Source organism: Mustela erminea, chromosome 3 (assembly GCF_009829155.1).
Source record: "Mustela erminea isolate mMusErm1 chromosome 3, mMusErm1.Pri, whole genome shotgun sequence".
NCBI classification, from domain to species: domain Eukaryota; kingdom Metazoa; phylum Chordata; class Mammalia; order Carnivora; family Mustelidae; genus Mustela; species Mustela erminea.
Window position 1 is genome coordinate 27,488,993 of NC_045616.1, and position 27,454 is coordinate 27,516,446.

At 40.6% G+C, this 27,454-nt stretch overlaps 1 protein-coding gene across 3 annotated transcripts in view; it reads right to left on the minus strand.

The window, feature by feature from the left end:
• CEP120 (centrosomal protein 120) overlaps window positions 1-27,454 on the minus strand; it is an 81,784-nt gene that overhangs the window by 38,814 nt on the left and 15,516 nt on the right. For all 3 annotated transcript variants that reach the window (XM_032335486.1, XM_032335487.1, XM_032335488.1), the window contains 7 exons: window positions 13,440-13,588; window positions 9,374-9,571; window positions 8,338-8,565; window positions 6,843-7,059; window positions 5,566-5,743; window positions 2,189-2,338; window positions 1,254-1,436 (listed from right to left, as the gene is read on the minus strand). In XM_032335486.1, coding sequence (XP_032191377.1) covers window positions 1,254-1,436; window positions 2,189-2,338; window positions 5,566-5,743; window positions 6,843-7,059; window positions 8,338-8,565; window positions 9,374-9,571; window positions 13,440-13,588 — 1,303 coding nt within the window. The remainder of the gene's footprint in view (window positions 1-1,253; window positions 1,437-2,188; window positions 2,339-5,565; window positions 5,744-6,842; window positions 7,060-8,337; window positions 8,566-9,373; window positions 9,572-13,439; window positions 13,589-27,454) is intronic.

The window sequence follows — 27,454 nt, forward strand, 5'->3', positions numbered from 1 at the left end:
CAGGGCAATAAAAATTAATGTTTATAACCCACAGATTTAAAAGAACTTGTAATGATCTGATTATTTTCATGATTTCCTACTTATGTGACCAAACTATGGTTTGTTTGTTTGTTTTTTAAGATTTTTTTTTATTTGGGGTGCGTGGGTGGCTCAGTGGGTTAAGCCTCTGCCTTCAGCTCAGGTCATGATCTCAGGTTCCTGAGATCAAGCCCCGCATCGGGCTCTCTGCTCCGTGGGGAGCCTGCTTCCCCCTCTCTCTCTGCCTGCCTCTCAGCCTACTTGTGCTCTCTCCCTGTCAAATAAATAAATAAATAAAATCTTTTTGGAAAAAAATTCTGTTTATTTGACAGAGCTGGAGAAGGAACACAAGCAGGGGTAGTGTGAGAGGGAGCAGCAGGCTCCCTGCTGAGCAAGAAGCCCGATGCAGGGCTCCACCCCAGGATTCCCGGATCATGACCTGAGCCGAAGGCAGGCACTTAACCAACTGAGTCACCCAGGTGTCCCAAGAATGGTATTTTTAGAAGAATTTTCAGTTCAGCAGAATAACCGACACTGTAAAATACCTGTTCCCAGATCCTCCAAATAAGTCAGTTTTATTTAACTCTTCACTCCCTGGAAGTAAGTAGAGGTGGCGAAGAGTAAGGGAAGGGATTTCAACATTACTTTGAGGACCACAGCTTTTTACTGATCCTGATTTCTTTCTACATTCTAATTATGCTTCAAAAATCCAGGTATGTGATGTATAATGTTTAAGTTTATTTAAACTTCTGCTGCTAAATTTAAAAAGCTCAAAAGATGTCTTTTGTGGAAGACATGTGAACTTCAGTTTTTCACTGTAGTAATAAAGCCCAGGGCAGAAAAACAATACTCTTCTTAAAGTGCCAAACATTTGTAACATTCTCAGCAATTAGAATTAAAGCAGAAGTTGACATATTGTCAAGTAGAACAACAGTCACTCCCAATACAAGACAATGTAACAATGCATCATAAATTTGACCCTGACTTACCAAAAAAAAAAAAAAAAAAAAAGGCCAGAATTTAGAATTGTCAGGCTTAAGGCGGGTGGGAAATACTTAAGAGCCTGAATGTTAACAGTATCACAGGGTATGGTGGTACCTGAAAGCTACAGAGGGCTAGATAGCAAAGGAGAATATAGACCCCATATGAGAACAAAAATGACAGGAAAGGACAAGGCTGTAGCCAGCTAATGAGAAGAAAAGGCAAGGGAAGGCCAGTTCTGGAAAATCCATTACCCCTGTGCAGCTATGAAAGGCACACTTTCACTGTAAGTCTGACGCCAACACTGTTCACCACTGGAACCTAAAAAGCGAGTTTTTTCTGAAGACAGGACGTTAGAAAGCTGGATTCTGGCGATCCCCAGAAGTAAATCTTTACTCATTTTATCCTTGTGCCATAATTCAACCAGCAATGGAATCCTAAGGAAAAGAGAAACCAGTGTTCGTAACTATCAGTTCTGAACTAAGGCACAGACATCTTTGAGTTTCCCGAATGTATTCAGAGATGGTTTGTTACCTGGATCAGAAAGGCTCAATTCCATAGGTAACAAACAGAAAATACTATCACATTTTCAACATCTCTTTCTGTGCAATAAAGAAAACCCTTCAAATACCATTCTTTTTTTTCTTCCTCCTTCTCTTTAAATTAATATGCAAATTTGAACGGCGATACCCTGAGAAAGTAAGAAGACATTTCTGATCTCACTTTTCTTCACAAATCCAATTCAGACGGCTGGATTAACACCTCCATTTTATACAGATGACCAATCAGAAAAAGCAAGCAATACACTACAGTCAACTGGTGAAGCAAGAATAAAAAGTAAATAGCTTGCTCGTATTTATCTTCACATATTAACAAAAAAACGAGAATAGTTTTCAGAGTTTCTTCTTTACTCATAGACTGTATTAACACAGGTCTTCCATGCAAATCAAGACAAATAAGATACGAAAATCTACAAAGAGCCTCCATAACTACATTAAAACTTGACAGCAGGACAAACATCACCAACCTCCTTAGCACATTTATTTCTAGGTTTTTTTGTTTTGTTTTGTTTTTCTAGGTTTTCAAACGCACTGACTGATGTGAGTCTAAAACTCTAGGAATTCCTCTTGTTAACAGGGTATCAATTTTCCAGAGTGACTTCAGAGCATATGCACCGTATGCGTATTACCTTAAGAAGGTATCCTGCAGCTGATGAGGGAGAGTTGCAAAATCAAATGCACAGTAAGACTGTGGAAGAAAAACCTCCATGTTTTTGCGAACTTCTATGGGAGGATTAGTCATAATGGGAGCTGCGCTACCAAAGAATGGATAGGAGTACCTAGAATGTAAGAAAAACAAAGTCCTATGATACACTTGACAGATAAAACTTAGTCTGTTTTTTAAAAATAGACTATGAATATAATGAACAAATACAATTTTTAAAATTAGTAGATGGTACAAATACATGATGGTTTTAGTCCTAACACCAACTTTAAAATACTGCCAATACTGGCAGTGTTGACATAGAAACTGTAGCAGTTCTAGAGAAAAGCATTCTGTGTACAGCAGTAGTTCCCAAAGCTGCTTTACAAGTGATCCTAGAATGACCTTCTGGGGAAGAAGAATTCTGGTATTTTGAAGGCAATGCCACCAAATAAGGAAGAGCTGATCATTTTGACACATTCTAAGTAAGACTAAGATTTAGGAAGGACAATGAGGCCACTAAACAAAGACCAAGCTGCTATTTGTTTGGGAGTTCCTTGAGGGCACAGGGACCCATGTTTTTTATCTGTGCCGTCTCAGGAACAAATAAGCAGTTTGGGGCACATCATAAACATTCAAGAAATACCTGCTGAATTTAATTTCAAAACTTATTTTCTTTATTCAATAATCTCTTGATGTTTATGGGCTTAAAAAAACTCCTAGTCAGCGCCAAAAGGGTGCACCCATGGCATTCTGTCTTTGAAAATCAAGGATGAAAGCAGATGAGTCAATGAGTACCGAGTCTTTCTTCCTGTCATCGCAGAAGCCGCACCAGATTAAATGGGAGGCTGCCTGCCTACTGCAGAACTTACTTTGTATTGACAACGTAATGCTCACTTAAATTTCATCTTCTACCTTGTTATCCATTAGGAAAACTGGGGCTTAAAGCCTAGTAGTGAAAACTCCTTTTCCTACAACTAAGAATCCTGTGCCCGCACTCACTTCATACATAATTACACATCACTGAAATCAGGTCATCTCACAAATCCCATTATGCAGTTGCCAACTGCAGTTTCATGATAGTTCATGAGAGCACAACACCATAAGATTTCTCAAACTCAAAGGTAAAGTGTTTTTTAAAAAGCCATAAAATGACTTCCAAGACAGAACCAATGGCCCTTATCATCAAGTGAATTCCATGCAGGGTGTGTAAGTGAATCTTAACTGTACCATTGGTTTATGGTACTCTCCCCCTTTTCTTTGCCAACTGGACTTCTGGCCTCCCTCATGTGTTAACCTCCTTCTCAATGTGTCTTCTTCACGAGGCTGAGCACTTTGTTTATATGACCCATAAACCCCCTAACATCAGGCACACAGGTATTCATGATTCAATGATGGCCCACAGGACAGGACTGAACCACAAAAACTACGACGAGTACCTACTAAGTGGGCTGGTTCAAGGCTTCCCCCTCACAGCTTCTAATTTCACATTATCAGTATTTCTATGCTCTGGCTAACAACATCTCTAAGCACCCTGAGGTCCCAGTCTCTACCAGCAGCAGTAAAGAGATCTCAGTTAGAAAACTAGAGGGAAAAAGACAAATGGTAAAGTAGAAAGTCAATAATAATTCTATTTCTAAAAACCATTTTAAGGGATGTTTTAGAAACCCTCTGAGAAAAGCTCTATTTGTGAGATAAGCCTTTTTTTTTTTTTTTTTTTGGCCCTCCATTTTCATAATGATTCTTGGCCTCTAACAAGAGGCAAAAAGCAAAACAAGCTGTGACAGAGAGACACCTGTTCTGTGAATTCACAATCAGACTCAGTGTTGAGTCCCTTTGATTCTGTCCGTTATTCACACCAAAGTCCAGAGGATTTTGGAAATAGCCTGATAAAAATCTAACAACTGAAAAATGAGATACAAGTGTGAGTTAATTTATGCATCGGCAAAGCAGGTATGCCTTAATACCATCAGGGAGCACTGTGTAGTGGTGGACATTTCTGCCAACGGAAATCCCAAATGACAGAAAAGATTTTCACATTTTAAAAACATAAGGAGCAACAACTTTATTAGAAATGCTAATGCTTGCTCCAAAGACATGTATAAGGAAAAACTAAATACTCCAAACTGAAACACATTATTGTATTACATTTAATATAAATTTCAGCCAGGAAGTTGATGAAAATTTATTATTATTAAAAACAAGCTTGGGGCGCCTGGGTGGCTCAGTTGGTTGGACGACTGCCTTCGGCTCAGGTCATGATCCCGGAGTCCCGGGATCGAGTCCTGCATCGGGCTCCCAGCTCCATGGGGAGTCTGCTTCTCCCTCTGACCTTCTCCTCGCTCATGCTCTCTCTCACTGTCTCTCTCTCAAATAAATAAATAAAATCTTTAAAAAAAAAAAAAAAAAAACAAGCTAGTGAGGGCGCCTGGGTGGCTCAGTGGGTTCAAGCCTCTGCCTTCGGCTCAGGTCATGATCCCAGGGTCCTGGGATTGAGCCCCACATCAGGCTCCTTGCTCGGCAGGGAGCCTGCTTCTCCCTTTCCCTCTGCCTGCCTGCCACTCTACCTGCTTGTGCTCTCTCACTCTCTCCCTCTCTGTGTCAAATAAATAAGTAAAATCTAAAAAAAAGACAAAATAAACCAAGCTAGTAAGACCATTTAACTGACTAAAACATATACGTAGTTCAATTTTGTACATGGAACGGGGTGAACACATTCCACTTGTGCTTCTGTAAGTATGGTTCTTAACAGTCTCAGTTACCAAGTGTAGGTAATAGACTACAACCTCCCATTATAATAGAATTTTATAGAAAAGTTAGATACTGGAGCACCTGGGTGGCTCAGTGGGTAAATGCCTCTGCCTTCGGCTCAGGTCATGATCCCAGGATCCTGGGACTAAGCCCTGCATGGGGCTCTCCACTCAGTGGGGAGCCTGCTTCCTCCTCTCTCTCTCTGCCTGCCTCTCTACCTACTTGTGATCTCTGTCAATAAATAAATAAAAAACCTTAAAAAAAAAAAAAAGAAAAAGAATAGTCAGATACTATACTTCCCTTATTTTGACCTATGGTCCCTTTTCTAGAAACAACCACTTTTAAGCTCAAGAGTCACTTTGTTTTGTTTTTTTTTTACAAAGAAGCCTGAGTCAACTGTCATCAATACATACAATTAGTATTAGCTCTCCTACCACCAATGCCACCCTGGTTTAAGTTCAGTCATTATGAAAGAGCCTGGCCTCCTTTTCAGTTCAGGGGTTTAACAATTGTTTGAATGTCTCTGGTGAGAGTTGTCCTGCTGCAATTCCCAAAGAGAGGAAAGGTATTGCTCTTCAGAAAATAATACTTGGGGACAAAATCAGATCACACCTTAATATACAGTTGATTGGAAAACCAACTTCCAAATCATGGATACTCCTTAAGTCTATTGAAAAGCAAAAATGATGTGATGTCGCCGGCACAGCAATCTTCTGTCCTGAGGCTGTTTCTGAAGCATGGGATGCGGGCACTGGCTGGGCCACAGAAGCAGGTATGGAAGGACCAACGGCTAGAATGAACACAAAAATTCCAAAGAAAAAATTCCACTTGGTAACCGTTTCTCTTAAGTTATTTACATCGCTTACAGATATCTCCCTTTACATGAAGTATGGCACTTTTAAAAAAAGATACCTCATTTACCTTCAAGCAAGGAATTTGGTCACTTGCCTCTGTGAACACATGAACTGAGCCATCAACTTCTTAAAGTAACTTACCCAAAACAAGGGAGGCTTTTAATCCCATCTTAGAACCATGTAAAAAAGAGCTTACTCTTCACACAGCATGCAAAACATAAAAGCATATGCTACTGTCTACTGTTGCAGGGATGTATGCCTTCAGCCTGGCAGGCACCAACTTCTTTCCAAGAGGCAGCGACACTTAATATTTGAAGGGCTGTACTTGAGGCTTAGGGCAGATAATAACAACATCACTTTTTAAGAAGTAGCTTTGGCTGTTTTAGGCACATATGTTGTAGTCTAACAGAAAGAGCCATCTAGTGCAATCCTATTACAGACCAGAGAGGTTTAGCAAGTAGTTCAAGTCCTACAGCTATTTGGTGACCAAGTAAGAAGCTCCACCTTAACCCTTCACTGCTAATCCCCCACTACTCTAATTACTTTCACTACGAAATCCAACCGAAGACCCTCATGCAGCAGATGGGAAAAGTTTTTAAAACCAGGTAAAACCATTCCGAGTCTCTCCCTTAACTGTACGCTCAAACAATGAGTGTAATGATTACTGCCGTAGGCAGTAAGCTCTTCTCCCTCAAATTCCAATGAATTCACAATGTTTAAGTGTTTACTAGTTAAAAATATGTTCAAAAGAACTACTTTCTGTAATTTCTTCTGAATAAACTATTGCTTCTAAAATAAAAGTAATAGAAAAATTCTCTTACCTTTTAGCAAATTCTATAATGAAGTTATAAACTCAATTTAAATTTAATTCAATTTAAACTGATCTTTTTTTTTTTTTTTTTACATCACCAAGCATCATTGGCTCTTTAAAAAAAAAAAGCTCACCATTTACTTACAAACTGTGAAAACTCTCTTAATCATTAATTAGATGGCTATAAATGCACACCTAGAATATCTATAGAAAGAACATCTTACCCTTTGGATTTGGTTTTGTGTCCTTATCATACTGTAAGCTTTCCGCTTCACTTCCTGTTGCATCATCTTTTGTGGGAGGTGATGGGTTTTGAGGTGGAACAGGGGACACACTTGGTAACTTTGGCCCAGTGAGTGTCTTCTCTTTTATAGGAGTTAAAACTTGCTTCTTTGAATTCTGTAGTTCATGTTCATTCTGGGTCTTTAACTCAATTAAAGACTAAAAACAATTTTTAAATAAAGTATAATTTGCAAAGCACTTTCCTTCATAATTAAGCAAAAAACGTGACGTTGTTTTTTAAAAATATAAGCTTCCTTTCCCAGTTTGGATATTCCTAGTCTATTTTTCTTCATAATTTGCAAATTTTCTTATAGCATCTAGGACCAGAAAAAGGAAGATGAACAGGAAGGAAATATGATATCCAGAGCTGAGTACCAAATTGCATCCTAACTGGTAAGAAGGGATATTTGATATAACAAGTCAGGCCAGGTGTCCCTGGGAATCGTTATTACCAAGGCAATGAACACAATGGAGGCCTGTTACTCAAACAAAAACATATCTAAATTGATTTTCTTCCTCTCCTTTGTTCAACTTTCTTCTAAAGATATATACATACGTACACACACACACACACACACACACATACACGTATATGCACATACTTAAACTCTCGCTTCAGTTTTTCTACCTTCAACTCATAACCTACCTAAAGATCAGTTCCTCAAAAGAACAGTACCCTAAAGTTGATTATATAGAATCAAAAAATGTTTTTACATCTGAACAAATACCGATCTCTGTTGCCTAAAGACAGTATGAGGATCATAAAGCACCAATGAACCAAGAACTTTGTCTTGGCCCCAGCAGTCAACTGAAACCATTACCATCAACCCAGATTCCCAGAAACTAGGTCTAACGACATTCTCTTTCCCAGGAGTTCCTTTTTTGGCAGTGACTGACCAGGAGCTGGGGTTGGGGGGAATGGTTCCTACTACATGAGCAGACAGTATGGGGGCATCTAGGAGTCTGCTTGAGATTTTCTCATTTTGCACCCTCCTATCTAAAAATAAATAAATCTTTAAAAAAAAAAAAAAAAAGAGCAGAGGGCATCTGGGTGGCTCAGTCAGTTAAGCATCTGCCTTTAGCTCAGGTCATGATCTCCAGGTTTTGGGATCAAGCCCCGCATTGGGTTCCCTGCTTAGCGGGGAGTCTGCATTTTGCTCTCCCTCTGCCTCTCCCTCCTGTTCGTGCTCTCTAATAAATAAAATCCTTAAGAAAACAAAACAAAACAAAACTGCACACATGGACTCTATAAATACTTAATGAAGCAGAGTTGGGAAGCTACGGTACTTTTCAGAAAGGAAGTTATCGTATAACGTAGGCCACTAATTAATAATAACAGTTTCCTACGCAAGGTAGCTCTCTGGAAGTTCAGCTTTTAGGAGCAGTCCCGAGTGACACCGCAAAATCTGGAGTAGGGGCTGGAGGGTCACCACTTGCCTGGGCGTCTATGCCTTCTCTCTGCAGAGCCACAGACACGCCGACAGTCGGGGCTAGCTCCACAGGAATAGGCGCAAGCTTTTGTTTGGCTCGGTTTGGAGGGTCAAGAATAAAAGCACCCTCGACTGTGACTGGGCGCTGGTTGATTTCTGTACTCCCTTTTTTCAGGAGTCCAGTTAAGGGTACCTCTGTACTTCCAAGTGACTGGTCTCCACAGCAAAGATGGATCTAATGTGAAAGAGAAAAATCAAAAGAGGCTTAATATTCTCTCCCGTCTCCTAAACACAGAAACTTAACAGATAGTTAAGGGCGCCTGGGTGGCTCAGTCAGTGAGCATCCAACTCTTGGTTTTGGCTCAGGTCATCTCAGGGTCATGGGATCGAGCCCCATATCCAGCTCTGCACTCACGCTCAGCTGAGTCTGTTTGACTAACAGATTCTTATACTTGATGGTTAACATTGTTAATAAGGCACAAAGTTTACTAAGAACTCAATAATAGGGGCACCTAGGTGGCTCAGTGGGTTAAAGCCTCTGCCTTCAGCTCAGGTCATGATCCCAGGGTCCTGGGATCAAGCCCCACATCGGGCTCTCTGCTCAGCAGGGAGTCTGGTTCCCTCTCTCTCTCTGCTTGCCTGTCTGCCTGCTTGTGCTCTCTCTGTCAAATAAATAAATAAAATAATAAAGCCATTTGCCTCCATTTTTTTTTCTCTCACTACTACATACTCATAAATTACCACCCTTCTCTCTTTTAGGAGTTATGCTTACTTTAATATTTCACTATGCTATTTCACAAACTGTATCATTAATACATGCATGTAAACAGAAAACTAATACTTCAAGCATTTTTTTTCTATTTCCATTTCAACATTAATTTAAACACAGTTCTAAAAAGATAAGTAAGTTATTGGATCCTGCCCTATTTGGCAACTATTTGTGTTCCCTCTCTCACTGTCTCTCTGTGTCAAAATAAATAAACAAGCAAACAAATAAATAATAAAACTAAACTAAAATAAAAGCAACTTTCTGCAATGCTTACCTGTAGTTTAGACTGAAGAGCCAGGTAAACACGAAGAATTTCTATGCTGCTACGTATTCGAACAGATGCTCTCTCTGGCTCAAAGTTTGGGTTGATTAAATCATTGAAGGGTTCATTTGTAACATCATTTCCCAGCAAAGAATAGTAAAAGAAAAATTCAGGCTGTCTTTCTGGAAGCTTCATGGTACATGGAATTAACTAAACATTCAAGTAAAAAGAAGAGAGTATTAATTTGTAAACCACGCATGTCTTTAAGATATCTGCTTAAAGATCTATCTTGAAGACAAACTTTAAGATATCTGCTAAAATACTGATTTTTTTTTTAAACTTCTAAGTCTACAATTATTCACTCAGAATTCCTACATCTCTGAAAAATTACAACCAAATGATCGGTTTAATCTTTCAAGGCTTATTTCAGAAAATCCCAGAGACTAAAACATTTTGAGAGACTTCTGTTGTTTTCAAGTTTACTTTTCATTCAACTGACCCATGAACGAGTACATGGAAGTTCTTTCAGAAGGAAGTGGTCAAGTATTTTAAACTGAGCTTTCTTTATTTCCATTTACCTTATTTCATCTTATTCTCACTCTCCCACCCCCTTCATTCCTAAGAGAAGGGTTTTAAACAACTGTAATCCAGACTATTAAATGTAACACCTTAGCCCAGGCCTTCGCAAAATACGCTTTCTAGCCAATCTGTCCAAACTGGGAAAACTATAAATTAATAGTTGCAAAAAGACACTTGCTTTAATGGGAGTGTTACTTTGCAAAGTTTGTACTTTCATAGCCACTCATGGCAAAGACGTGGATTCTTGGACAATACAATATGGAGTCATCTAACAGACCAAGTGCTCACTAGCACACTGTTAAAAAGACAGTGGTTGTGTTCACCGATTGGTTTTGAATATATCCTAGTGATCATACAACAGGGCTGTTAAATAACTATATCCTGACATGACAGTTACCTAAGACATCCTTTTAGGCCAAGCAGAGTTACAGGACAGCTTGTAGAGTTCGTGACAATAAAAGAATTAACCACTTAGAATAAAACAGCCCCACATTCAATAGTCACTGGTCTTGTGTGAAATAACACAGTAGATACTCAACGACTCTTGTTTCATATATATTTTTGTATGTGAAGTAAATGCTGAACCCCATACATTCAACTGTATTTGAGTAGGTTTTAGTCTATCTAGAGAGAGCCAGCACTTCTATACCTACAGCTGTTAAGAGCAGATTCTGGATTAAGCCCCCAATTCTGGTTCCATCCATGGGTTACTGTGAAGCTTTGGACTTCACAGTACTACTAACTACTCTATCAATCTGTACCTCCGTTTCTTTTAGGCTTGTTGGAAGGACTGGAAGAGAGAATACTGGTTCAATAGGACAACTCTACCACACAGCACAGAGTCAGCTGTGCACAACTGAGCTGTGCTCAGGAAAAGCTCTGAGGCAAAAATATAGTATCCTTACCAGTGACTATTTCAGAGTTTAATTAGACAAGACTTTTGTTTCTTCCATCATCAGAAAGCAAAAAAAAAAAAAATCTTAAGAACTAAAGATAGCCCTTAAATATTTCACAGTATATTTAATTTTAAGTTAATTCCCACTAAGAAAAGATTCTTTCAAAAATCCTTTAACATCTTTGTATTTGGAAGGTAATTTTTTTTAACCTTCGACATTCAATATTAAGAAAACCACCCAGTCCTCCTGCTCCTAACTCATTCCTCCATTCTGCAACAGGACAGCACATGTCCTGAGTCACTGAGGAGCACCTGAAAAGGTATTATTTCTTACCTTTATTTGTTGCTTGGTGCTTTCTCACACTACATTTCTCACTAGCTTGAGGAAAAAAACTAAATGGCTAATTTATAAAACCCTTGGCTTGTCTATACATAATGAAAAAAGGAAAAAATATCAAAAGATAACTAGATTACTGGGTTCAATTTTTTGTGTTTTTTCATTATTGTAAAATACATGTAACAGAAAATGTTCCATTTTAACATTACAAAGCATGCACCTCAGTAACACTGAGTACATTCATAAGGCTGTGCATGCACTGGTCACATCTGGTTCCAGAATGCTTTCATCATTCCCAGGACAAATACCGCACCCATGAAGTAAAAGCTTGTTGAGAGTAGTCTCATTAGTAGTCTCCATTCCCCCTCTCCTCCAGCCCCAGAAAAGCACCCATCTGCTTTGGATCTCTATGGATTCACCTATGCTAGTCTATTTCATATAAATGCAAGCACACATCAGGTGGCCTTGTGTGTCCAGCTTCTTTCACTTGGCATGCGTTCAAAGTCTGCCTACACTGCAGCACCTGTCAGCACCCTGTTCCATTATAGTCGCGTAATATTCCATTGTATGGACATGCATTTGGTTTATCCATTCATCCAGTGGCGGACAGCTGGGTTGTTTCCACCTTTTGGAAACTGTGAATACTGCTTACTACGTTGCTGTGCACGTTTTCATTTTTACACCTGCTTTCAGTTCTTTTGATTCACACCTAGCATTGACATTGCTGGATTCCAGGATAGTTTGGTTTACTCTTGAGAAAAAACTGTTCAGCTTCCTTTTTAGCAGAGGAGCCAATGGTCAGTCATCAATCTGGTTTTTGAGTTTTTAAAAACTAAACGGAGTGACTGGTCCCAGTAAGTCATCTTGTATTACGAAGAGCTGTTTTAGTTGTGGATTCAATAAGTCAATTACTCTCAACAAGCTTTTACTGTACAAATGTAGCTTCACACATACAAACTACATGAAAGTCATTTTGGTTATATTATCTCATGCCTCATCCTTATATGGAAAGTTGGTATTATCGCCACTCGACTCCTGAGAAAACTCAAGACTCGGAAAGGTTACGGTGCCTAAACTGGAGGAGCCAGCTAGTAAGCAGTGAGTAAGCAGAGAGAACGCAAGCCCCGTAACAATCCATCTTACTCCAAAACCGTGTAAGAGGGAAGAGAGCATAATACTGGAACAAGAGAATAAGGGAAGTGACTCTATGTCCAGAAATACGCAGGCCCTTTACTTAGCTGTAAAACCTTCCTAAGAAATGTTTTCCTGATCTTGAAAATGAAAATAATAATGCCCTAAAGTTGTGGGAGGATTAAACACGGTAGTTAGCATAATCCCTGGTCCATAGAAAAGGACACACAGTAAATGATGAGGAACAACTATGCCACCCAGAAGAGTTGAAAAAAATTAAAGTGGTAATGTAAAATGCCTTTGCATCTACTTAATAACACAGTAAAAATAGAACAGCCTCATAATCTAACATGTACCCTGATGTGGTTAATGAAGGCAGTGACATCGGACCTTCCCCCGCAGGAACGGCATATTAAGGTGAAGCAATTCATAAGCAGGGCTTTATGAAGAAAAAGAGAGAAACTGATGGAGAGAGCCAAAAGCATGAATATGGAATGAAAAATTTTAAATATATCCTGAGAAAAAGCGTTACCTGACACTCTTCCAAGTCATGTACATATATATGGTCACTATCAGGTATTTCACTTATAAACGTGGACCCTGTGGGAGCTTTGTACCTCTGAGGAAGTTAATAGTACAGTAAAAATTGAAGTCATAAGCCATTTTCTCTATTTTCGAAATTATTATTTCAGCTGCTATAGACCAATATAATGTTGAGAAAGTGGGCTGGATCTTGAGAAAAACAATGGAAGGACAGCTCATTTTGGAAGGAGGCAATGTTGGCATGGGTCGTGAGTGTCCCTGCTCTCCTTGCTGAGGGCACCGAGACCACCAGGCCCGGAGCACTCTCCCCCAGGCTACTTCCTGGGGTTGCTTGTATAGCTGGTAACCTCGAGGGATTAAGTATGTTCCTGGAGAGAGACCAGAACTTTTTACATTGCCAGTGGTCTATCTCCTAAGTTCTGTGCTCCTCAGCTGTGGAGCTGTTGCTTCTCCTTCTGTCTGCCAGTCCCCCTCCTTGTGCTTGTGTGCAGTCTCTAACAAATAAATAAAATCTTAAACATAAATGATAAAAATAAAAGAAGAATCAATGTTTTCGGATCATTGTGAATCCCTCATCAGAGGGATTGTCTCACCTGCTCCAGCTGGGTGGCGAAGGCTATGGTCACCGACATAATGAAGAAGTCAGAGCAGTACTCTGCTGGGCCGATCTGATGGTAGCCTCCCTCCTCATTTAGCATCACCACAATGTCCTTGGGGTCAAGTCCAGACAGGCTGGCAGGTACTTTATGGGGAAAACCACAATGCAACTACATTACAGTTTGCCATAAACCACGGTAAGATTTTGAAAGCCGGTTATGCTTTGTATTTTGCTGGAGAGTTTTCATGGATACACTCAGTACCTCAGTAAATTTCTCTTTTCTTTTTCTTTCTTTCTTTTTTAAACACTCTCTCCCAAAAAAAATAAATAAATAAAAAAATAAATAAAAAAATAAAATAAACACTCTCTCCCAAGAAACCATTTTTAACCACCATTTTCCTTCTAGTCTGAAATATGGTAACATTTTAAAATTGAAAAAACTGCAGAGAAGAGACCCCATAGGTTTCCAGAAGGAAGTGAATCTTTTTTTTTTTTTAGTATTTTATTTATTTACTTGACAGAGATCACAAGTAGGCAGAGTCAGGAAGAGAGAGAGGAGGAAACAGGCTACCCACTGTGCAGAGAGCCCAATGTGGGGCTCGATCCCAGGACCCCGAGACCAAGACCTGAGCCGAAGGCAGAAGCTCTAACCCACTGAGCCACCCAGACGCCCCAGGTAGTGAATCTAAACCACGGACTGAACCATCAGCCCAGCGTGGCTAAAAAGAGAAAGGGAAATGAATGGAGAATAAGGGAGTAGGAAACAGTGTTCCAAGCAGAACGAACTGGAATACACAGCCTGGGAAGAAAAAGCACACAGTGGGAGAAGTGGGGGGGTGGCGGGGGTGGCGTGCTGGCTCACAAGGTGAGGACCGACAGGCAGGAAGATGCGGGGTCAAGGCCCAATGAAAGACTCCCTACACGCCACACTCTTAACGCTGGGGTCATTTTCCAAGATTAAGAGGAGAGCATGAAACAATTTTGGGAAGAGAAGTGATATAATGCATACCTCAGAGATATGCATCCCCCATCAATAAGCAATCCTCTCCAGATTCCTATTTTGCAGCCTGAGAAATTGTACCTTTGGCTTGAAAAGGAGCTTAAAACTAAACGGTTCCCCCAAACAGTCAGGCAGCTGGAAAGACAGCTCGGACTCTAATAGGGGGAAGGCAGCAAGCAGGGTTACCCCTGAAGAAATGAACTTCCTATAGCACTGGCTAAATATAGCCAAAGAGTTAAGCACACAGATGCTCCAGTAACACAGACTGAGGTTCCAAACCCAATTCTGCCATTTACCAGTTTTATGGAGAACCTGTAGGATTTCTTCCTGTTTCCATTTTTTGCTCTGCAAAGCTTTTATAATGTTGTTTAGAAGATCAAATTAAATAATCAAAGTAAAGCATCTGACAATCACTTTAATTAAAGACATCCACAAAACTGTAATGTCAGCAGAGCTTAAAAATGAGAAGAGGAACTATGACAGGTCTAGTGCCAAGGAGTTACAGGCACAAGTTAAAGTTAAAGCCCTCCTGTAAGACTGGAAGGACTAAAGGTGTCAGTGTGAATGTACATGATTCACTAAATGTACGGATAAACAGATATAAAGGCATGTGTATCCATGTTCATGTATGTGTGTTTATGTATACCTACATAAACCAAATCCCTCACTTTTTTCATTAGAAGTCCCTGGCAGCAGAACACCCCAATAGCAATAGGCATACCTTGCACCTAGACTCTTTCTTGTAAGGAAGCAGGGCTCCCTGAACAAACAGCTGAATCCAGGCCTAGACAGGAAAGGACATCAGCCTGTACCATCTTCCTATGCCAGAAACCAAGAGAAAGTGCAAAGAATTATGGAGACAGGCTAAAGGAAACAAGCAGCTTGAAGGGGTTCCCCTTGCACAAATCTGGGACAATTATAGATATTTTAACCCATTAAAAAAAAAACAAACAGTAAATTGAAGGTTTAAGGAATGAGTACTTTGGCAATTTCTTAATAATGAGTCACAAAATATCAATTCCCTAAGAAAATAGTAATTTACAGTTGAGAACAGATACACACTACACCTTAATCAAGTGATCAGAATGAGAATCATTTTGGGACTCCTGGGTGGCTCAGTTGGTTAAGCAGCTGCCTTCGGCTCAGGTCATGATCCCAGGGTCCTGGGATCGAGTCCCACATCGGGCTCCTTGCTTGGCAGGGAGCCTGCTTCTCCCTCTGCCTCTGCCTGCCTCTTTGTCTGTCTGTGCTCGCTCTCTCTCTCTCTCCCTCCCTCTGTCTCTGACAAATAAATAAAATCTTTAAAAAAAAAAAAAAGAATGAGAATCATTTTATCATCAGTAATGAAGCAAATCCAAATTACATGCCACCTGCAAAGATGAAATGAGAACAACAGAGCGTCACATCCGTGATATTCATGCCAAAGATGTACAACCTTCATCTATTAACAGACAAGCTGAAACGGTGCAGGGGGACAGGCTCACCTGCACCCAGTCATGGGACTACAGAAAGGTTCCCCCTCACCACACCTTCCCTCTATGTTACAAAAGGCTTATTTTCTTTTTACCCAGTATATCATGTCCACCTTGCAACAAATAATTACAAGGCATATTAAAAAGCAAAACAAAAAACTAGGTTTCTATCTCAGGAAAACAGAAAAAACGGCAGCAAATTTTTGCAAATTAAGTTCAAAGCCAGCAGAGGGAAAGAAATAATTAAAAACTAGAGCTTCAATCAATGCAGGAAATCAATGAAGAAAATCACAGAAACCAAAAGCTAGCTCTCCAAAAACATCTATCAAACCATTAAGCATTTTGCCAATGTAACTAAGAGAAAAGGAGAGAAAACACAAATTATTATCAGAAATAAAAGAGACATCTCTACAGATTCCATGGACATTAAAAGGATACTCGGGGTGGGGGGCAAGATGGCAGAGAAGTAGGAGACCCTGTTTCAACTGGAGCCCTAAAGTTAGCTAATTATTTACCAGAACACCCTGAAAACCACGAAATCAGCCTGAGAAGTAGGATTATACACTTCTGGATATCTCTACAGGGGCAGAAGACACCAGAGAGAGGTAAAGCAGAGTGGGAATGCTCAGACTGATACTGGAAGATAAGCAGACGGGGGGGGGGGGGGGGGGGGGGGGGGGGGGGGGGGGGGGGGGATCCACCAGAAGCGACCCATTGGAAAGTAATACCCCACACGAAAGTGCTCTGTGGTTGGGAACCAGCATTAACTTGGAATCTGGTTAAAAGCACTCAAAAAAAGCGAAAGATCTTAAGGGGCAACTGGTGGAATCAGGCAGTCATGGGCACGGGCCTAGGCCCACGGACCCAGGATGGCCACCGCCAGCAACCACCGGTGCCAGAGAGAGTGCGGCAGAGCCTCCAGTTTCTGGTCACCGAGCTCCCCCGTGTTGTGTAGCTGGCACCACCGCTAGGCTGGGCGCACTCCCGCCCCCACAAGAGGGAGTCTGGTGACCGCACCAGCCTACGCTCCCTAGAAGTACAGCCTTTTGCGCTCTGCGGTACTATGCAAACGGGGTCTGACCCACTCCCCAGCCTGGGCCTGACGGAACTCAGCACCACCTCTGGTCGGGATCCCTTGGCAGCAACCTGGGCAACCATCAAGTCTGGACCCCAGAACCAGTCCCAGCAAAGACAGCCCACGGAAGCAGACTCCCTGGACCAATATCGCTTGCAGCTTTAGAGGCACAGGGGTGCAGAGACAAGCGGGAGCTTTGGGCGACCCCTGAGACAGTGGCTGGGGACTTGAACTGCCTGCACTGAGGTTGCACGGTTCATGGAGTTTGCAGAGGGGAATCTGTGTGCTCTGAACCACCCAGAAGGGAGCAGACTGAGGCTTCTCTCTGAGATGCAGTTCCGCCTTCCACTAAACTTAAAAGCCACTAAAAACCAAAACCTCCAGAGAACAAAAGCCTGAAAAACCGGTTTCCACAGAGCCCAGCCCCTTGATAGGGGACAGGAGGACTCAACCCACAAATCTGACTGAAAAACAATGTGGCAGTCCTCTCTCACAGAAAACAAGCCAAAAGAACGGGAAGACAACCACTACAGGGTCCCCATAAAACTGTAAAACCCCAATATCAGGGGAAAACAGTATGTTAAGCTCCTGGTATTGCCCTAAAACCTGTATATTTCACAGATCCAACTTTTAATTTTTAATTCATTCTCACTATTCTTGTTCTTTTTAATTTTTTAACCTACTTACCATTTTCAACCGGAGGATTAATACAACATATTCCATAATAACCTTTTACTTGAACTTTTTTTCATACACGTACCATGTTTTTTCCTTTTCTATTTTTAATATACATATACATATAAGCTTCAAAGTAATCCTCTTTCACTAATCAATACTACCCCTATATATAAACCAGTTTTAATCTCCCTTCATCTCTAGAAAGTTGAGTCCTTTAACAAAGTTATCAAGATACACCCAGGAATAATTCCTCACCCACATCAAGGATTTATAACCACCCTCCCATCTTTTTCTTCTGCCAGTGTTTCTGTGTATTTGTTTTTGTTCTGGTATTATATAAATCTTATCCTTGGGGATCATTTTGGCTGGGTTCTTTTTTTTTAATTTACTTTTGTTGGTCTTTTGGTTTGTCTGTTTTTGTTTGTATACCTTATAAATCTTATCTTTGGGGTCCATTCTGGCTGGGTCTTCTCTTTTTTTCCCCCCTCTCTCTTTCTCTTTCTCGCTCTCTTTTTTTCTATCATGACTGATATATTCAGCGATACATCCCCTCAAACACCTCGCACCAAAATGATTAGGAGGAGGAACACCCAACAGAGGAAAAATTCAGAGACTGTGCCCTCTCCATCAGAATTATTGGATAAGGACACAATTCAGGGTTAGAATTATCTAGGCAAAGGCTAGGTTGGAGAAAACCATTAGTGACAACACAGACTCTCTAATGGCAGAAGTGAAAACCGCCTGGGAAGAAGTTAAAAATACTATCAATGAGATCCAATCTAATCTAAATACTCTAACAGCTAGGGTAACCAAGGCAAAAGATCTAGAGGACAAATTGACAGGAAAAAAGGATCAGGAAGAGCCCTGGAAGAACACCTCAGAAGCCATGAAAACAGAATTAGGGAAATAAATGACCCTATGAAACGGTCCAATGTCAGAATTATTGGAATCGTGATAAGATGGAGAAAGAGAAGACTAGAAGATAGAGCTGAACAAATTTTGGATGAAAATTTTCCCAATCTGGGGAATGGAACCCACGTTTGTGTCCTAGAGGCTCAAAGATCACCCCCCAAGATAACCACTCTGGAAAGACCTCGAGGCACTTGATTGTGAGACTGACGAATCGTAATTTTAGACAACTGCTTCTGAGGGCAGCTATGGGGAAGATTCCTTACGTAGAGAGGAAGGTCTATCAGAATAATGTCAGACCTGTCCACAGAAATCTGGCAAGCCAGAAAGGAATGGCAGACATATTCAGGGCACTAGATGAGAAAAGCGTCCAGCCAAGAATATTTTATCTAGCAAGACTGACATTCAAAATGGATGGAGAAATAAAGAGCTTCCAAGACCTGCAGAGTTTAAAAGAGTATGTGACCACCAAGTGAGTACTATAAGTACTAGTAAGGTCGGGGGGGGGGGCACCTATAAAAGAAGAAAGAACCCAAGACTGACTTAGAACAGAAATTTACAGAGACAATCTACAGAAACAAGGACTTCACAGGGAACATGAGGTCAATAAAAACGTGTCTTTCAATAATCACTCTCAATGTGAATGGCCTAAACGCTCCCATAAAACAGCACAGGGTTGCAGACTGGATAAAACGACAGGACCCGACCATATGCTGTCTACAAGAGACATGTTTGGAACCTAAAGATACATCTAGACTGGAAGTAAAGAAATGGAGAAGCTTCTTTCATGCCAATGGGCCTCAAAAGAAAGCTGGGTAACGATTCTCATATCAGATCAATTAGATTTTAAGCTAAAGACTATAGCCAAGAGATAAAGAAGGGCGCTAAAACATTCTTAAAGGGTCTATCCACCAAGAAGATCTAACAACTGTAAATATTTATGCCCCCAATATAGGAGCAGCCAATTACATAAGACAACTGTTAATCAAGACAAAGAGTCACACTGATATGAATACATTAACAGAAGGGGATCTTAACATGCCACTTTCAGTAATGGACAGATCACCCAAGCAGAAAATCAATAAAGAAACAAGAGCATTAAATGACACACTGGACCAGATGGACCTCATAGATATATACAGAACATTCAACCCTAAAAAAACAGAATACTCATTCTTCTCCAGTACACACGGAACCTTCTCCAGAAGAGACCACATACTGGGTCACAAATCAAAACTCAACTGATACCAAAAGACTGAGATAATTCCCTGCATATTCTCAGACCACAAAGCTTTGAAACTGGAACTCAACCACAAGAAAAAGTTTGGAAGGAATTCAAACACCTGGAAGCTAAAGACCACCTTGCTTAAGAATGTTTGGATCAACCAGGAAATCAAAGAAGAACTTAAACAATTCATGGAAACCAATGAGAATGAAGCACACATCGGTCCAAAACCTATGGGATATGGCAAAGGTGGTCCAAAGGGGTAATACATAGCCATCCAACCTCACTCAGAAAAAATTGAAAAATCCAAAATGTACCAGCTCTCTTTACACCTTAGAGAACTGGAAAATCAACAAAAAATTAAGCCAACCACACACACAAGAAGGGAAATAATCAAGATTAGAGCAGAGATTAGTGAGATAGAAACTAGAGATACAGTAGATACATCAATGAAACTGGAAGTTGGTTTTTTCAAAGAATCAGTAAGATCGATAAACCACTGGAATGAATCCAAAAGAAAACCAAATGAATCCAAAGGAAAAGAGAGAAGGACCCAAATTAATAAAATTATGAATGAAAAGGGAGAGATCATGACTAATACCAAGGAAATAGAAATAATCATCAGAAATTATTATGAACAGCTATATGCCAATACGTTAAGCAACCCAGACGAAATGGATGCATTCCTGGAAACCTATAATCTCCCAAAACTGAATCAGGAAGAAACAGACAACCTGAATAGAACAGTATCTAGAAACAAGATTGAAGCTATGATTAAAAACCTGCCCAAATACAAGAGTCCAGGACCTGACAGATTCCCAGAATTCTACCAAACATTCAAAGAAGAAACAATCCTATTCTCCTGAACCTGTTTAAAAAAAAAAAAAAAACAGAAACAGAAGGAAAACTTCCAGACTCTTTATGAAGCCAGCATTACCCACACCAGGCAAAGATCCCATCAAAAAGGAGAATTTCAGACCAATATCCCTGATGAATACGGATGCCAAGGTTCTCAACAAGATCCTAGGTAAGGGGCGCCTGGGTGGCTCAGTTCGGCTCAGGTCATGGTCTCAGGGTCCTGGGATCGAGCCCCGCATCAGGCTCTCTGTTCAGCAGGGTGCCTGCTTCCTCCTCTCTCTCTGCTAATTGTGATCTCGCTCTCAAATAAATAAATAAAATCTTAAAAAAAAAAAAAAAAGATCCTAGCTAAAAGGACCCAACAGTACATTGAAAAGATTATCCGGGGCACATGGATGGCTCAGTGAGTTAATGCCTCTGCCTTCAGCTCAGGTCATGATCCCAAGGTCCTGGGATTAAGCCTCACATCGGGCTCTCTGCTCGGTGGGGAGACTGCTTCCCTCTCTCTGCCTGCCTCTCTGCCTACTTGTGATCTGTCTGTCAAATAAATAAATAAAATCTTCAAAAATAAATAAATAAAAATAAAAGATTATCCACCATGACCAGGTAGGGTTTATCCATGGATTATCCATGTGGGATGCAGGGTGGTTCAACATTCACAAGTCAATGTGATAGAAAAAAAATCAATAAGAGAAGAGAGAAGAACCACATGGTCCTCTCAACTGATGCAGAAAAAGCATCTGACAAGATACAGAATTCATTCCTAATTAAAATGCTTCAAAGTGGGGCACCTGGGTGGTTCAGTGGGTTAAAGCCTCTGCCATCAGCTCATGTCATGATCTCAGGGTCCTGGGATTGAGTCCCACATCAGGCTCTCTGCTCTGTAGGGAGACTGCTTCCCTTCCTCTCTCTCTGCCTGCCTCTCTGCCTACCCTGTGAATCTCTGTCAAATAAATAAATAAAATCTTTTAAAAAATAAAATAAATAAAATGCTTCAAAGTATAAGGATAGATGATACATTCCTCGACTTCATAAAATCTATGAAAAACCCACAGTGAATATCATCCTCAATGGGGGAAGGCAGACAGCCTTCACTTTGAGATCAGGATCATGACAAGGTTGCTCAACATAGTAATTTAAGTCCTAGCAACAGCAATCAGACAACAAAAAGAAATAAAAGGTGTTCAAAGTGGCAAAGAAGTAGTCAAACTCTCTCTCTTTGCAGATGACATGATACTTTATATGGAAAACCCAAAGATTCCACCCCCAAACTACTAGAACTCATACAGCAATTCAGTAATGTGGCAGGATACAAAATCAATCCACAGCAATCAGTTGCTTTCTTATACACTAACAATGAAAATACAGAGAGGGAAATTAGAGAATCAATTCCATTTACTATACCACCAAGAACCATAAGATACCTGGGAATAAACCTAACCAACAAAGTACAGGACGTGTACTCGAGGAACTGCAGAACACTCACAAAAGAAATTTAAGACTCAAAAAGATGGAAGAGCATTCCATGCTCATCGGATCAGAAGAATAAACATTTTTATAATGTCTATACAGCCTAGAGCCATTTATACTTTCAATGTCATCCCGATCAAAATTCCACCAGCATTTTTCAAAGAGCTGGAACAAACAATCCTAAAATGTGTATGGAACCAGAAGAGACCCCAAATTGCTAAGGAAATGTTGGAAAAAGAAAAGCAAAACTGGGGGCATCACGTTGCCTGATTTCAAGCTTTATTACAAAGCTGTGATCAAGACAGCATGGTAGTAGCACAAAAACAGACACAGACCAGTGGCACAGAGTAGAGAGTCCAGATATGGACCCACAACTCTATGATCAAATGATCTTCGACAAAGCAGGAGAAAACATCCAGTGAAAAAAGACAGTCTCGTCAATAAATGGTGCTAGGAAAATTGAATAGCTAGGTATAGAAGAATGAAACTCGACAATTCTCTTAAACCATACACAAAGATAAAACTCAAATGGAAGACCTCAATGTGAGGCAGAAAACAATCAAAATCCTAGAGAAGAACATAGGCAGTAACCTCTTCGACATCAGCCACAGCAACTTCTTTCAAGACATGTCCCCAAAGGCAAAGCAAAGCAAAGCACAAATGAACTTGTGGGACTTCATCAACATCAGAAGTTTCTGCACAGCAAAGGAAACAATCAACCAAAAGAAAGAGGCAACCATGGAATGGGAGAAGATACTCACAAATGACACTAAAGACAAAGGGCTGATATCCAAGATCTATAAAGAACTTCTCAAACTCAACACACACAAAACAGATAATCACATCAAAAAATGGGCAGAAGACATGAACAGATGCTTCTCCAAAGGAAAACATGTGAATGGTTAATGGACACATGAAAAAATGGTCATCATCATTAGCCATCAAATCAAACACATTGAGATACCACCTTATACCAGTTAGAATGGCCAAAATTAACAAGACAGTAAACAATGAGTGTTGGGGAGAATGTGGACAAAGGGGAACCCTCTTACACTTGGGTGGGAATTCAAGTTGCTGCAGCCACTTGGAAAACAGTGTGAAGATTCCTTAAGAAAGTAAAAATAGAGCTATCCTATGACCCTGCAATTGGACTACTGGGGTATTTGCCCCAAAGATGCAGATGTAGTGAAAAGAAGGGCCATCTGTACCCCAGTGTTCATAGCAATGGCCACAGTAACCAAACTGTGGAAAGAACCAAGATCGCCCTTCAAAGACGAATGGATAAAGAAGATATGGTCCATATATATAGTGGAGTATTATGGCTCCATCAGAAAGGATGAATACCCCAACTTTTGTATCAACATGGACTGGACTGGAAGAGATTATGCTGAGTGAAATGAAGTCTAGCAGAAAGAGTCAATTATCATATGATTTCACTTACTGTGGAGCATAAGGAATAACACAGAGGACATTGGGAGATGGAGAGAAGTGAGCTGGGGGAAAACAGAGGGGGAGACTTATCAAGAGAGACTGTGAATCCTGAGAAACAAACTGAGGGTTTGGGAGGGGAGGAGGATGGGGGGTTGGGTGAGCCTAGTGGTGGGTATACGGAGGGCAGGTATTGCATGGAGCACTGGGTGTGGTGCATTGACAATGAATTGGGAATACTGCAAAAAATAAAATAAAATTTAACAAAAAGGATACTGAAGGACAATTGTGAGAACTTTATATACACAAACCTGATAACCCCTATGGATTAATTCTCTTAAAAGACCAAAGTCTGCAAAACCTCACACAATCTGAATAGGTCTGTATCTTTTAATGAAATTCAATCAATAAACTTTACAAACACAGAAAGCAGCAGACCCTGATGACTTCACTGGTGAATACTAGCCAACATTCTAGGAAGATAAACAAATTCCTCTCTCATCGTTCTCAGATGACAGAAGCAGAGGTAATAATTCCTAACTCAGTCTATGAAGCCATCATTACCTTGACTTCAAAACCAGACCAAGACATTACACACACACACACACACAAACCAGACCACCATCTATCATTAATACACATGTACAGATTCTCAACAAAATAATAGATGACTGAATTCATGGATTCAGTCATTTATCTATGGATAAAAAGAACTATGTACCACACTTGGAGGAAGCAAGATGGCGGAGAAGTAGGAGACTGAAATATCATTAGGTCCCATGAGTTCAGCTAAATACTTACCAAACCATTCCAAACACCTACAAACTCAACAGGAGAGAGAAGAGAAGAAGAGCAGCAATTCTAGGAAGAGAAAATCGACCATTTTCCAGAAGATAGGATGTACAAAGAAGTGAATCTAAGTGAATCTAAAGGAAGATAGACCGTGGGGGGAAGGGGCCGGCTCCCAACAAGCGGCAGAGCAGCAGAGCACAAAATAAGAACTCTGAGAAGTCTGCTCCACTGAGGAACATCATTCCAGAGGCTAAGCGGGGGTGGAGCCCTTGTGCGGACAGTGTGGTCTCAGGTCCTGCTGGGTCACAAAAAGACTAGGGGTGTGTGAATGTGGCAGAGCTCCCAGGTATCACAGCGGAGAAGCCAATTACAGAGAGAGACAAGCAGTGGGCTCTCAGCTCAGGGCTACCTTAAACCGTGATCTGAGACACAGCAGGGCCACTGCACTTCGAGCAGGGACCCCACAAGTGGCAGATCTGAAGAGACCCTCTCCTTCTTCCTCCAGGAGGAGCAGCGAGGGAGAGCGTAATAAGAATCTGCTGGGTTTGGAGACTCCAAATGGGGCCATGTGACAGAGACAGAAATGCTCAGTCACAGGCCGGGTAAGCACAGCTAGAGACCAGGGAGAGGGGAGGGACTGACCTTATCGCTGACGGCACACTCAGGAGCGGGGTCCTGAGCTCTCAGCTCCTACCAGCTGGAGATTGGGAAGCCACCATTTTCATTCCCCTCCTCCAAAGCTATATGGAACGCTTTCAGGGAATAAAAGCTCCTAGAGTGAACCAGTGCAGATTACACAGCCCAGACCCTGGCAAGGCTGGTACAATTCCGCCTCAGGCAAAGAAATTTGAGAATCACAGCAACAGGACCCTCCCCCAGAAGATCAGCAAGAACATCCAGCCAAGACCAAGTTCACCAATCATCAAGAACTGTGGGGGCACCTGGGTGGCTCAGTGGGTTAAAGCCTCTGCCTTCCGCTCGGGTCATGATCTCAGGGTCCTGGGACTGAGCCCCACATCGGGCTCTCTGCTCATTGGAGAGCCTGCCTCCCCCTCTCTCTCTCCGCCTGCCTGTCTTCCTACTTGTGACTTCTTTCTCTGTCAATAAATAAAATCTTTAAAAAAAGAAAAAAGAACTGCAGAACTACAGAGCTAGGGAAAACAACAAACAGAATTCATGGTCTTTTTCCCCCATGATCCAGCAAAGTTAAATTTTCTTTTATTCTTTCTTTAATTCGTTTTGTCTTATTCTTTTTTTTAAACTTTTCCTTTCTTCTTTAATGGTTTTTAAACTATCAGTGTTTTTAAAAAATCTTTTAAAATTTTCATTGTTATAGTCATATTTTATCCCTTCACTGTATTTAACCTTATTTTTGTATACATGGGTTTTTTTTTCTTTTAAAATTTTGGGATATAATTTCTTCTAATAGATCAAAATACACTCTATAATGTAGTGCAATGGGCTTTGTTCTAGTCTCCAGCCTGATCACATTCTCTCTTTTTTCCCCTTTTCCAATAAACTTATTAATTTTTTTAGAATCTTTTTTTCATTTTCATTTTTTACACTCATATTCCATCCCTTCATCATGTTTACCCTTATTTTTTAATATACAGAAGTTTTTCTTTCTTTAAAACTTTGGGAGGTAGTTTCCTTTTTTTTTTTTTTTTTAAGATTTTATTTATTTATTTGACAGATAGACATCACAAGTAGAGAGAGAGGCCGGCAGAGAGAGAGGAGGAAGCAGGCTCCCTGCTGAGCAGACAGCCCGATGTGGGGCTCAGTCCCAGGACCCTGGGATCATGACCCAAGCCGAAGGCAGAGGCTTTAACCCACTGAGCCATCCAGGTGACCAGGAGGTAGTTTCTTCTAAGAGACCAAAATAAACTCAAAATCAAGTGGGTGGCCCTATTCTACTCACCAGTCTAATAGGAAATTATTTTTAATTTTTTTATTTTAAATTATTTCCCCCTCTCTTCTCCCCCTGGTTTCAGGTCTCTTCTGATTTGGTTAGCATATACAATTCTGGGGTCTCTCCCACCCCTTTTAATATTTAGTTCTCATTCATATATTCCTATCTGGATAAAATGATGAGGTGGAAAAACTCACCACAGAACAAGAACCAAAGAAGAACAAGATGGCAGTACTAACAGCTAGGGACCTAATCAATACAGACATGGTAATATGTCAGAACCAGAGTTCAGAATGATGATTATCAAGGTGCTAGCTGGGTTCAAAAAAGGCATTTTTCGAAGGAAGATATTAGAGAATCCCTTTCTGCAGAAATAAAAATCCCTTTCTGGGAAAATAAAGGAATTAAAATCTAACCAAGTTGAAATAAAAAAAGCTATTAATGAGGTGCAATCAAAAATGGAGGCTCTTGGGGCGCCTGGGTGGCTCAGTGCGGTAAAGCCTCTGCCTCCGGCTCAGGTCATGATCCCAGGCTCCTGGGATCGAGCCCCACATCAGGCTCTCTGCTCAGCCAGGAGCCTGCTTCCCTCTCTCTCTCTGCCTGCCTCTCTGTCTGCTTGTGATCTCCGTCTGTTCAAATAAAAAATAATAATAATTTTTATAAAAAAAAAAAAAAAAAAAGGATAAAATGAAGAGAAGAGAGAATTAGTGATATAGAAGACCAAATGATGGAGAATAAAGAAGCTGAGCACAAGAGAGGACCAAAACTACTGGCCCACAAGGAGAAAATTCGAAAGATAAGTGATACCATAAGACAAAACAATGTTAGAATAATTGAGATTCCAGATGAAGAAAGAGAGGGGCAGAAGGTATATTGGAGCAAATTATAGTAGAGAATTTCCCTAATATGGCAAAGGGAACAAGCATCAAAATCCAAGAAGCACAGAAAACCCCTCTAAAAATAGGTCCACAGCTCATCATCTAATAGCAAAACTTATAAGTCTTAGTGATGAAGAGAAAAATCCTGAAAGCAGCTCAGGACAAGTGGTCTGTAACATACAATGGTAGAATTATTGGATTGGCAGCAGACCTATCCACACAGACCTGGCAGGCCAGAAAGGACGGGCATGATACATTCAGAGCATTAAATGAGAAAAATATACAGCCAAGAAAACTATATCCAGCTAGGCTGTCA